The sequence below is a fragment of the Geotrypetes seraphini genome, chromosome 12 (genome assembly GCF_902459505.1).
Source record: "Geotrypetes seraphini chromosome 12, aGeoSer1.1, whole genome shotgun sequence".
NCBI classification, from domain to species: Eukaryota; Metazoa; Chordata; class Amphibia; order Gymnophiona; family Dermophiidae; genus Geotrypetes; species Geotrypetes seraphini.
The window spans coordinates 102,143,672-102,156,688 of record NC_047095.1 but is presented as its reverse complement, the minus strand read 5'-3'; the positions used below and the strand labels follow the sequence as shown (position 1 = coordinate 102,156,688).

Below are 13,017 nucleotides of genomic sequence, written 5' to 3'. Positions count from 1 at the left end.
AAGATCCAAGTCTTCATGTCAAGCATTCATCATGGTGGTTAATGAAGAAGTGTTGGGCTTACGCATAATAATATACCATTGTGAGGCAATCCCTTTTTTGTTGTTATTGAATAGAGATATTTGTGGTAGTAGATCTGGAGTATCTTTTAACTTCCCAACATCTGGAAAGATAGCAGATAAGAAGTGTCTCAGTTGTAGCCAGCGAAAGTGGTGATGTTGAGGTAGACTATATTGAGCTTGTAGGTCAGCGAAGGAGATCCATTGAGAGTTCTTAATTTTAAGTCCTAAAGAGACCAGATCCCACAATTGTGCCACAATTTCCAGTTAAGAATTTCATCCTGTATTTTTATGCGATTATTATGCCATAGCAATATCTATTTCTAGCCCTCAAAAACATACTACACTGCTGGAAAGATCTCTCCCAGATGAATTATAACACATGGTGGAACACAGTATGCCTTACAGCGAAATACGAAAGTGTGATAGCAGAAAGCACAGATCCATGTTCTCCTGTGTGAAGATTTGGAGTCCAGTCAATACCTTTTGCAATATCAGTTGATGGCATTCAGTTATTGAGTCTCGAACTGGGTTCCACAACAAATATTCCCCCATATTATGGCTCTTGTTTAGATCTGGTGCCTGTTTATAATCTAGGTGTCTCTCTGTACCTTGGATGTTCTGTTCTAGTGGCTGTGGCTGTGCGTTCTGTTGACATTTCTCTCTTATATAAAGGCTTAGATCAGATTGTTGTATTACATAGATAATACTGTATGAAACCCTAATTTGTTTTATACGTACAACTTATCTGTATTTTGCCTTGTTAACATTTCTTTTTTCTGTACTTATCGTATGTTAAAATCAATAAAATCTTCAAACTTAAAAAAATAGCATAATTATTACCTAACCTGTTTCCCCAATTAGTGAGTAACTGATCAGAGTCACATTTCTTAAAGATTTCATATTGAATGAAATTTCACCTTATTGCATCATATTTTTGTATCTTTCTGCTGGCCACAATATAATTTTAAGCAGGTAACATGGATTTAGCAAAGGGAAGCTCAGTTGTTCCAAATTATTAGAGTGTTTTGAAGGTGTAAATGACTTTGTAGAAAATAGTGAGCCAGTTCACATACAGTGCTGAATCTTCATTTTGTGAAACAAAATTTAAACATTGGTATAAGGAGACCATAGAGATGATTTTATAAGATCTATGTGCCATTTACAAATGCAACATGTATATTTATGCATGTATGACTTATGCAAATCATCATGTAAATACCAATTGCAATTTTAGAAGAGACACTATTTATTTAGTGAGAAGGTCCCACTAAGTGATACTGGCAGTTTTATGTAGATTTTACCAAAATAATATGCTTTTAGAAACTATGACATTTATAGTTGGTAGAGAAAATATTTTTCACAGTGTCCAATACTGTAATCAGGGGAGAATAATAATTTTTAGAGGGCACTTAAAGACTGTACTCATTCAAATTCCTGTCTTTGGCTCCTTGCCTCTCTGGCTAAATGACCTGCAGGTAAAGGGAGGGCCATCCAGTTCAAAGGCTCTAGCCATTTAAGCCCAGGCTCATTTTCACAAAAGAAAAAAAAAACATCCCAAAAATGGCATAAGGTATAGATGTGTGTTTATCTGCCAAGCCCTTCCAATTTGCTATGTTTGAAACCTATGTTCTAGACAGATATCTGTGCAGTTGATCTGTAGTTCATCTAAATCTCAAGGAGGTATGTTAGAGATGTAGTATGGGCTGTACATCTGAGGTTACTGAAAGGAAAGTTCTGGTGGCTCAACTGGTTGACCTTTTCAATACTTCTCTAGAGTTGAGATGGGTACTGGAGGACTGGAGAAGGTTGGATGTGTTCCCTCTCCACAAAAAGAAAGAAAAAGGGAACTGCAGCCTTGTAAATCTGAATTTGGTGGTAATTAAATAAATAAAAATTATCTTAAAACAAAAAATAGAGACATTTATACAATCCAGTGGATTACATGATCTGAGGCAACATGGATTCACTAGAGGCAGTATTATCAGACAAATCTGATCAATTTTTTTGACTAGGTGACCTGAGAATTGGATAGAGGGAATGCACTAGATGTGGTGTATTTAGATGTTAACAAAGCCTTTGACAGTGTTCCACACAGACATCTAATAAATAAACACAGTAGGGCACATTCTATAAACACTGTTCCAATTGTAGGCAGTGGGTTTTTGCCAGATACTTATAACTTGGATTGAACTCCATGAACACGGAATACCGGGCTAGAAGGACCATTGATCTGGCCTAGTAAGGCTATTCTTATGTTCTTAATGTCAATTATAAGGTGTTAAGTGCCAGTAAAACATGTAAACTCATTGGATGGATGGCTTTAAAAGAGGGCTGATCCTTGCAAAGGAAAAAAGCACTAAAAAGAATTGGTGAAGACCAGGAGATGAACAAACTACTGTTGTAAGAGTTTATTGTAGTAGCCAAATATCTTGCAAATCCATTTAAATACAATAGAGCATTCAGGCATGTTAAGATGCAAATTGTAAAAATCACCACTTTCATGGTTTTTTTTGCCACCATGATGGCCCCATGCATTTAAACTAAAAATGTGGAGGGGCATAATTGAAAGGAACAATTGCCGTCGGCACAATGTGCGGCAGCGGCAAAGAAAGCAAACAGAATGTTAGGCATGATAAAGAAAGGAATCACGAGTAGATCGGAGAAAGTCATAATGCCGCTTTATAGAGCAATGGTCAGACCACACTTGGAATACTGTGTCCAACATTGGTCTCCCAACCTAAAGAAGGATATAAAACTGTTGGAGAGGGTGCAGAGACGAGCAACGAAGCTAATAGGAGGTATGGAGAACTTGGAATATGAGGAACGACTCAAGAAACTGGGACAGTTCTCCCTTGAGAAGAGGAGGCTGCGAGGGGACATGATCGAGACGTTCAAAATGCTGAAAGGCATCGATAAAATAGAGCAGGAAAATAAATTATTTACATTGTCCAACGCGACACGGACAAGAGGACATGGTTTGAAGCTAAGGGGGGACAAGTCCAGGACAAATGCCAGGAAGTTCTGCTTTACACAGCGAGTGGTAGACGCCTGGAATGCTCTCCCAAAGGAGGTTATTAAGGAATCCACTGTGCTAGGATTCAAAGGCAAATTAGATGCACATCTCCTTACGAGAGGCATAGAGGGATATGGGTGACTAAAACTACATCAGGTGTATACCTGACTGGGCCTCCGCGTGTGCAGATCGCCGGACTCGATGGACCATGGGTCTGATCCGGAGATGGCAGTTCTTATGTTCTTATGAATGTCTAAGTCCATTTTCGTCTAAGTCGCAAGTCGTCCAAAGTAAAAAAAAAATTGCTTTGGACACATTTTTTTAACATATATCTTTATTGATTTTTGAACTAAAAACAGTACCAAACAAATAAGAGAAGAGTAGATATTACATACATTGCAGTAATAGCTGTACAGGTAACATATATATCATTCAAGATTTTCAGATTTCCTACATTCAATAATAACATAATATAACATAATATAAATGAAAAATAAAGTTACCTATATGTCACCATCAATATTTATTTCCCTCCCTCCAACCCCCTTCCCCTTATGGATGTGTAAAGGTAAATGAACAGAAAAAATAGACATTTATGACTCCACAAATTTAGTCATTGGGCTCCAAACTTTATTAAATACACCACTAAATCCCCTATACTCAGCATTAATTCTTTTATATCTATATGTAGTGCATACATTCACCCACCATAAAGTGTAACTTATTCTGTCATGATTTTTCCAATTACTCATGATCAACTGAATGGCTATGCCAGTCATGATCATGAAAAGATGGCTCTTATCTATATAATAAAAGGCTAACTCGCGCATGCGCACTCCTATTTATGTGCTTCCATGATCTGTAGTTCCGTGGCCACATGAGTGCGCATGCGTGAGTCCCCAGCCTTCTTCCCAGCACCTACCTTGGCCGCAAGCAGCGGCGGCTCATCTCCTGTGGGGACCTCATCTCCTGTGCTGTGTCCGTCCGTGGCCGCGGCTTGAGGCTTATGCGCCAGTTAGGTGAATTGGACGACAGGAGCGGCGGATGGCGGGAGGAAGGCTCATGGTCCTGCCGCCGCTGCCGCTCCTGTTCACAGGGCCTGCACGTCGCCAACTCCCCCCCTTCCCGCAACAACCGCTACCGCTCCTGTTCAAAGCGGCCTGCTGAGGTTCGTGGCCGGCTGTAACGAACCTCGCAGGCCGCTCTCCACATGGTACCGAGTTGGAGAGCGGCCTGCGAGGTTCGTTACAGCTGGCCGCGAACCTCAGCAGGCCGCTTTGAACAGGAGCGGTTGCGGGAAGGGGGGGTTGTTTTAACAGAATTAGAATTTTAACAGGAGGCGTCGCCGAAAAAAACCTTCAGCAGCAGCAGGCCAGCACGCGGGAAGGGAAGAGGGAGGGGCCGAACGGAGCAGGGCAGCTCACGGTAAGAGAAGGGAATGGGGGGTGGGGGGAAAACGCTTCTACTACTCAGCAGGGACCTGGAGGGGAAGGGAAATACCGCTGCTGCTTATGCAAAGGAAAGTGGTGGTGGGGGAGAGAAGGGAATGGGGGGTTGGTGGGGGAAAATGCTGCTACTACTTCTCAGGGATCTGGAGGGGAAGGGAAATATCATAGCTGCTTCTGCAAAAGAAAGTGGGGGGGGGGAGAAGGGAATGGGGGGTGGGGGAAAATGCTGCTACTGCTTCAGCAAGGACCTGGAGGGGAAGAGAAATACCGCTGCTGCTTCTGCAAAGGAAAGTGGTGGGGGGGAAGAGAAGGGAATGGGGGTGGGTGGGTGGGGGGAAATGCTGCTACTACTTCACAGGGATCTGGAGGGGAAGGAAAATATCACTGCTGCTTCTGCAAAGGAAAGTAGGGTGGGGGGGAGACACAGAAATAAATACAGACAGACAAAGGAGGCTAGGGAGAGAGACAGAAATAAAGACAGACAGGGGACCAAAGAGAGACAGAAAGAAAGACAGACAGACAAAGGGTGCCAGGGAGAGAGAGAGAAAAATTGCAGGAGGGAGAGAGACAGAAAGAAAGGAAGAAAGAGACAGGAGCAGGGAGAGAGACATAAATAAAGAAAGACAGACAGCCATATATTCTAGCACCCGTTAATGTAACGGGCTTAAACACTAGTATTTATCTAAAGTGGGTTTCACATGTAGTATCGTTCCACATATTATAGCTTCTTATGATAGTGGAACATTTGAATCCAGAACAAGATTTATTTGTTCCCAGATTGACTTCCAAAATATAAATATGAAAGGACAAAAATATAGTAGATGATCCAAAGTCCCTATATCAATATGACTTAGAACTATCAACTTTATTTAATCGAACTGGGGTCCAGAAAATCTTATGCAATAAAAATAACCATGTTTGTCTCATAGATGCTGACGCTGTGCATTTCAATCTCCAAGTCCAAATGCATGGCCACCGAGACATAGAAATATACTGTTGTATCTCATTGTTCCAGACTATTTTTGGGCTTTTTATTCAAAAATCCTGAAATCAATTTGTACCACTGGGCAGCCTGATGTCCTATTAGATCAGTTTGGTAACAAAGGATCTGCAGGCTAAAATAAGTTTTTAAAGTTTTCCATTCAGGGAACCCACTCTGAATAGCCTGCTTCAACTGCAACCACCTATATTGTTGAGATTTTTAAATTTCATCTTTATACCACATTTTCGTCCAACTTTTCATCCAAGTCAAAACACCTAGAACAAGCCCTTTTGGAGTGGGAGGGGTCTGTAAAGTGATGGACTGAACACCCAGATGTCGCACCTAAATAGTGGGGTACCTTACAGGGCACTGCTGTGAACTTCACAAAAAGGGTGCCATGTCTTCTCCTCACTACAGCTCCCTTATAGGCCAAGGTGAGCCCCCCAAACCCATCTCCAGAATCCCCTAGACCCACTTATCTATAACCCCAATAGCCCTTATGGCTGCAAGAGCCACTTATATGCCAGTAAAAAAGGGTTTGAGGGTATATAGGGGTGTGCACATGTTTCATTATCAATGCAGTGATTACAGTGGCTTATGAGCATGGGTCCTCCTCTCCATGGGTCCCTAACCCACCCCCAAGATGGCTTAAGATGCTTCTGTGCAGCATGACTAGGCTTTCCTATGTCAGGCAGCCAGGTGATGATGTTCTAGAGGCACAATTTTCAAGTTGTGATTAATATTTTTATGGGGGGAGAGTCAATGATCACTGGGGTAGTGTGTGGGGGTGTTTATTATGTTTTTGCAGTGCTTATCTGGTAACTTTAGGTGGGTTTTTGTGACTTAGACCATGTTTTAAATGGCCTAAGTCACAACGTCCAAGTTCCGACTAGGTTGTGTTGTAAAAGTTTGGTTATACATTTAGTATGACTAAGTCTAGCACCACCCATGGCCCACCTAAATCCTGCCCTTGACACTCCTCCTGAAACGCCCCATTTGGCTCTCGTCATTCAGCAGCACTGGGAAGGCCTAGGTCAGGGGTCTGCAACCTTTAAGACATAAAGAGCCACTTGGACCCGTTTTCGAAAAGAAAAAAAAACTTGGAGCCGCAAAACCATTATAAAACAAATCTAACACTGCATATATTGTTTCTTATCTTAATGCTATATACAGGATCACTAAATTGAAAATAAAATCATTTTTCCTACCTTTGCTATTTGGTGATTTCATGAGTCTCTGGTTGCACTTTCTTCTTCTGACTGTGCATCCAATCTTTCTTCCTTTCTTTCAGCCTCCTGTATGTTTCCTCTCCTCCAGACCTCATTCTCTCCCCCAACTTTTTCTTTCTGTCTCCCTGTTCCCCCTTCTTTCTGTCTCCGTGCCGTCCCCCAAGCCACTCGGTTTGCTGCCACCGCAATCGGGGAACAGCCCCCAAGCCACCGCCGTCCCAAGCTTTCCCTGCAGAAGTGTTGCGCTGACCAGCATTCCGCTCCCTGACGTCAATTCTGACGTAGGAGAGGAAGTTCCGGGCTAACAAGGCATTTCTCCTCATTCCATCCAGCCTGAGCCCCATCTCTCCTTGATCCAGCATTTCCCTTCTATGTCTGTCAGAATTACCATTCCACCTATTTTCCAGCATCACCCTTCTTTGTGTCCATCTCACCTATATCCCTATCTCACCACTTTTTCAGAATCTTCATTTGTCTCTGTCCTTATCTTTACGCCATGTTCACCATTTGCCCTTTCAATGTCTTTATCTCCCCCCACACACTTTTTCAGCATTACTTCTATGTCTCTATTTCACCTCCTCTTCATGTCCCCTCTGTATCTCTATCCTTATTCAGTAGGTCCTGCTTACCCTTTCTCTTCTTTGTGTCACTATCTCCATTTTCAGCTTTCCCCCCTTTTCCTTTGTTACTGCACCCTGTAGCTAGAATCTTTCCACCCTCCCTCCACTCCGGCCCAGCCCAGTATGAAATATTTCCTTTTGTTTCCCTCCCCTCTCTCTTTCTCTCTCTCTTCTCCTCCCTCACCCACGAGTCCTGCATCTGGCCCTCTCCCTTCTACCTGCACCTGGCAAAACCCCCCTGCTCCGCGGCTCTCTTCAGCAACTTGTCAGCAGCAGTGATCAAGACAAGCTGCCAACATCGAGGCCTTCCCTCTACGAGTCCCGCCTTTATGGAAAAGGAAGTTGAAACAAGCGGGACTCGCAGAGGGTAGGCCCTGACGTCAGAAGCTTGTGTCGATCGCTGCTGCTGAGTTGCCGAAGAGAGCCGCGGAGCAGGGGATGTGGCCGGAAGCAGGTAGAAGGGAGAGGGAGATAGGAAGGCTGTAGATCTCCGGAGCATGACACCGACCCCGGCCAGGATGATTTCTTTTTCAGGCGTGCACCTTACAAGTCCAGCGTCGCGGCGGGAAATAGCCATGCTGAGCAGTGAGCTCAGCACTACACAGATGAAAGCCTTGCTTGCTGATTGGTCCGGCGGTACGGCGGGGCGGGGCCGCCGGACCAATCAGCAAGCAAGGCTTTCATCTGTGTATGTGCTGAGCTCACTGCTCAGCATGGCTATTTCCCGCCGCGACGCCGGACTTGTAAGCTGCATGCCTGCGTGACACACTACCGGAGCCGCAGCAAAGGTGGAAAAGAGCCGCATGCGGCTCTGGAGCCGCGGGTTGCCGACCCCCGGCCTAGGTCGTTTGTAAACACGTCCAAAACCCATTTCGATTATCGGCACTTGGACATCTTTCATTTATGATCATCCAGGTGCTGACTTAGGCTGGTTTTTGGATGCTATTTAGAGAGTGCCTCAATATTAGCACTATCAGAATAATTTCCCAGTCTATCCTTGTTCAGCCCTCTTGAGGCCACTGAATATATAGTTAGCTTTGAATATCAGATCAATGTAATGTAGAACTTGCAAACTTTGGAGATAATATTATTCTTGATTTTTTCCCACTGAAGGAAGTTTAAGTCAATTTATTTTGTTATTATGTATTTCCTGTTGTTTTTATCAGGTCTTAACAGAATAATATGACATTTTGGGATTAAGATACATCCCAGAATTCCAGAACTAGAGGCCAGAATAGCAAATATCTCCACTGCTACCATATACTTTCCCCTGGTGCTCAAGTATGTTGGGATGAAAGAAACCCAGACACTGCAGAACATCAGCATGCTGAAGGTGATATGTTTGGCCTCATTAAAACTACCAGGTAGATTTCTTGCTAGAAAAGCTACAATAAAGCTTATACCAGCCAAAAATCCAAGATAGCCCAGAACACAGTAAAATGCAATTGCTGACCCTTCATTGCATTCAATTAATATTATTCCAATTTCTGAATGAATGTTTTGATGTGGGAATGGAGTAGTGGTACCCAACCAGACAAGGCACAGGAGAACTTGAAGAAGGGAACAGGAAAAGACTATAGAGTATGAGACCCTGGAACCCATCCATTTCCGGAGCTTACTTCCAGGCTTGGTGGCCTGGAATGCCATGACCACAGTGATTGTTTTTGCCAGGACAGAGGAGAGAGAGATGGAGAAAGTTATTCCAAAGACAGTCTGTCGGAGAACACAAGTCACTTCATCAGGATGGCCTATGAATATCAATGAGCTGAGGAAGCAGAACATGAGAGAGACTAAGAGAATGTAGGTTAGATTCCGGTTGTTGGATCTCACAATGGGAGTGTCTTGGTACTTTATGAAGATTCCTAGAATGACAGCAGTGATGAGAAAGAAGAAAATGCTGATAAGTGTCAAAATGATTCCCAAAGGTTCTTCATGGGATAAGAAGCTTATCATTTTTGGGACACAGACATCTCTTTTTTCATTGGGCCATTGTTCCTCTGGGCATTTCATACAGTTGTCCATATCTACGAAGAAAGAATATTTTGTTATCATTTCAAAGTTGATATCAGTGTAGGAGAGTAACTAAGGGGTCCTTTTACTAAGGCGCGTAAGATGTTTTAGCATGCGCTAAATATTAGCATGTACTAAATGCTTACATGTCCATAGAATATAATGCTACAACCAACTGGGGAGATATCTTATTAAACTCTGTGATGAAACTTCACAATCCTCTCAACAATCACAGCTCTTATAAAATACTATATTATATTTTATACTAACTAGTCTTATAAGCCAGTTACATTAACGGGTGCTAGAATATATGTGTGTGTGTCTGTCTTTATTTTTTTTTCTCTCTCCTTAGCCGCTTTCTGTATTTCTGTCTTTCTTTCTTTTCCCTTGCCTGTCCACCACCACCCCTTGCCTGCTCCCGCTGTCCATTCTCCCTTCCTTTTACCTCCCCTGTGTCCTCTACCACCCCATCACTGCTCACCTTATCCAGCAGCAGCCCTTCTCCCTTTGTTTTACCTCCCCCTGCCAATCATCACCTCCTTCCTGCTCCCCCTGTCCAGCAGTAGGCCTGCTTTCATTTTTCTGCCCCCCTGTCCATCAGCACCTCTTCCCCTGTCCGTCAACCCCTTTTTCCTGCTCTCCCTGCCCAGCAGTATGCCTCCCTTCCTTTTTCTGCCCCTCCATTTCCCTGTGCTGCAGCATTTCCCTCCCACCCCACTTCCCTGTGCAGCATTTTCCTCCCTCCCCCATATTTTCATCCTTACCTCTATGCCCTACCATTCTCTCCCCCTCTGCTCCCTTTCCTCCTTCAACTTTATCGGGCAGCAGCAGCATTTATAATTAATTGCTGTTGCCGGCTTCAGGTCTTCCTCTCTGGCGGGTCCTGTCTTCATGAAAACATGAAGTAGGCAGGACCCGCCAGAGAGGAAGGCCTAAAGCCGGCATCAGCAGCGAATTTTAAATGCTGCTGCTGCCCAAAGAAGCCAGGACTTAACCACAAAGCTGGGGGGGGGGGGTTTAAAAGGTACAGTGGTGGCGGTGGTGGTGGGGGGTTTGAAAAACCATCGGCTGTGAAGTATGCCGCTGTTATTTTTCTCTTGTGCACTTAATATTTTTTTGTTTTACCTTTTTTCTGTTTTGCTCTTTTTGAGACTGATTTTGTCTTGTTGGAAAACTTGTTTGATTTGCAAAGACTGCATAATAAATGTCTACTTTTGTTTTCAACAATTAAACCTTGCCTTAGTTACTTCTGTGAGCTTTTCTGGGTGGTTTGTAAAAGTGCTTTGGCAAACCTTATTAGCCAGCACTGCCTGTAGGGCCTTCTCCCTATTGAGAGGCAGGCCTAGTATTGAGTGCCGCCTGGTGGTGGGTCACCGCAGTGTTCTTAGCGGAGACGGCCAGGCGACAATCTCTAATATTTTCCATTTTAAAAAAGGCAGTATTTGAAATTTACTAGGGTGCTCCACTGCTCTGTTGGGATGTCTGTGTGACCAGTCTACTAAGAATGCTGGCCCACTCCTGGTTTTAGTATGTTTTTCATTTGGACTTTTATTTTCTAAAAATGGTTCAAAATGATAGGCACACTGAGGATAAACACATCTAGGAAATAGCCAATTTCAAATAGTGAAGAATTTTTCCTGGTTCACCATTTGCATGTACTGTTTCACATACTTCCATGCATTCATCAGTAGTAGGCCAGGTTGACTGAGTGGAGAGTTCAGTTTCCTCTATTTACATTAACTCCTCACCAGGACTGGATCTGGGCTGAGCTCTGTTCTAACTTCTGGTCCGGTCCTCTGGCACCTTCTGCTGGGCTGGTTTTTATCCACCTTCCTGAGCCTCAAGAGACTACAGGAACTCACAGCAGCCATTTTGTTTGGGTGATCTGCATGGGGCATGAGCGTAGGAAGATCGCTCCTGCCTTGAAAGCCCACTAGCCCACCAGGTATGTTCCAGGATGCTGGGGGAGGGTCAGAGCCATTAAGCAGTTATGCAAAGGAACCACCATGCTGTGGTTTTCTAAATACAAATCATCACCGCCTCCCACACCCCATGCGCTTAGGCCTGTCTTCCAAACCCACTGGAGGGTAGAGCTGTCAGTCAAAAGGTTGCACTTCCGTCCTCCTATGAGGTAGTTTGTTGAGTAAGAGCTAAGGAGATAAAGCACAGTTACTTACCGTAACAGGTGTTATCCAGGGACAGCAGGCAGATATTCTTGACTGATGGGTGACGGCACCGACGGAGCCCCGGTACGGACAATTTTAGAGTGATTGCACTCTAAGAACTTAGAAAGTTCTAGTTAGGCCACACCACGCGTGCGCGAGTGCCTTCCTGCCCGACGGAGGCGCGTGGTCCCCAGTTAGGATAAGCCAGCTAAGAAGCCAACCCGGGGAGGTGGGTGGGACGCAAGAATATCTGCCTGCTGTCCCTGGATAACACCTGTTACGGTAAGTAACTGTGCTTTATCCCAGGACAAGCAGGCAGCATATTCTTGACTGATGGGTGACCTCTAAGCTAACAAAAAAAAGAGGGATGGAGGGGAGGTTGGCCATTAGGAAAACAAATTTTGTAAAACAGATTGGCCGAAGTGTTCATCCCGTCTTGAGAATGCATCCAGACAATAATGAGATGTGAAAGTATGAACTGAGGACCAAGTAGCAGCCTTGCAGATTTCCTGAATAGGAGTGGAGCGGAGGAAAGCTACAGATGCTGCCATAGCTCTAACCCTATGGGCCGTGACAGAACCTTCCAGTGTCAGTCCGGTCTGAGCATAACAGAATGAGATGCAAGCAGCAAGCAAATTGGACAACGTACATTTAGAAACAGGATGTCCCATGCTATTAGGATCAAAGGACAGAAAGAGCTGGGGAGATGATCTGTGAGGCTTAGTACGCTCTAGATAGTAAACTAAAGCACGCTTACAGTCCAAAGTATGCAAAGCCTGTTCTCCAGGATGAGAATGAGGTTTCGGAAAGAAAACAGGCAGGACAATGGATTGGGTAAGATGAAAATCAGAGACAATCTTAGGGAGAAACTTTGGATGTGTACGCAGAACCAACTTGTCATGATGAAAGACTGTGAAAGGTGGATCAGCAACTAGTGCATGCAACTCACTGACCCTCCTGGCAGAGGTGATAGCAATAAGGAAGACCACTTTCCAAGAGAGAAATTTGAAAGGAGTCATGGCCAAAGGTTCAAAAGGAGGCTTCATTAAGGCGGAAAGAACCACATTAAGATCCCAGACTACAGGAGGGGGCTTGAGAGGTGGTTTCACATTAAAAAGACCCCGCATGAATCTGGAAACCAAAGTAAGAGGTTTTCCGTGAACTGGCTCATGAAAAGCAGTAATGGCACTGAGGTGGACTCTGATAGAAGTAGATTTGAGTCCAGAGTCAGACAAAGAAAGGAGATAATCCAACACTAGTTCTACTGCTAGCGAAGTTGGATCATGATGATGCAAAAGGCACCAGGAAGAAAACCGGGTCCACTTCTGTTGATAGCATTGAAGAGTGGCCGGCTTCCTGGAAGCATCAAGAATAGAGCGGACAGGCTGAGAGAGAAGGGAATGAGCCGAGGTCAGCCCAATAGATACCAAGCTGTCAGGTGCAGAGATTGGAGGTTGGGATGAAGCAGGGACTGTTGATGCTGAGTAAGC

The 13,017-nt window shown here is 44.2% G+C and overlaps 1 protein-coding gene across 1 annotated transcript in view; it reads right to left on the bottom strand.

The window, feature by feature from the left end:
* Positions 1-8,480: 8,480 nt before the first annotated feature.
* The window catches only part of LOC117346192 (vomeronasal type-2 receptor 26-like), a 49,495-nt gene continuing 44,958 nt past the window's right edge, over positions 8,481-13,017 (bottom strand). Inside the window, exon 5 of the mRNA XM_033915595.1 lies at positions 8,481-9,376. Coding sequence (XP_033771486.1) covers positions 8,481-9,376 — 896 coding nt within the window. The remainder of the gene's footprint in view (positions 9,377-13,017) is intronic.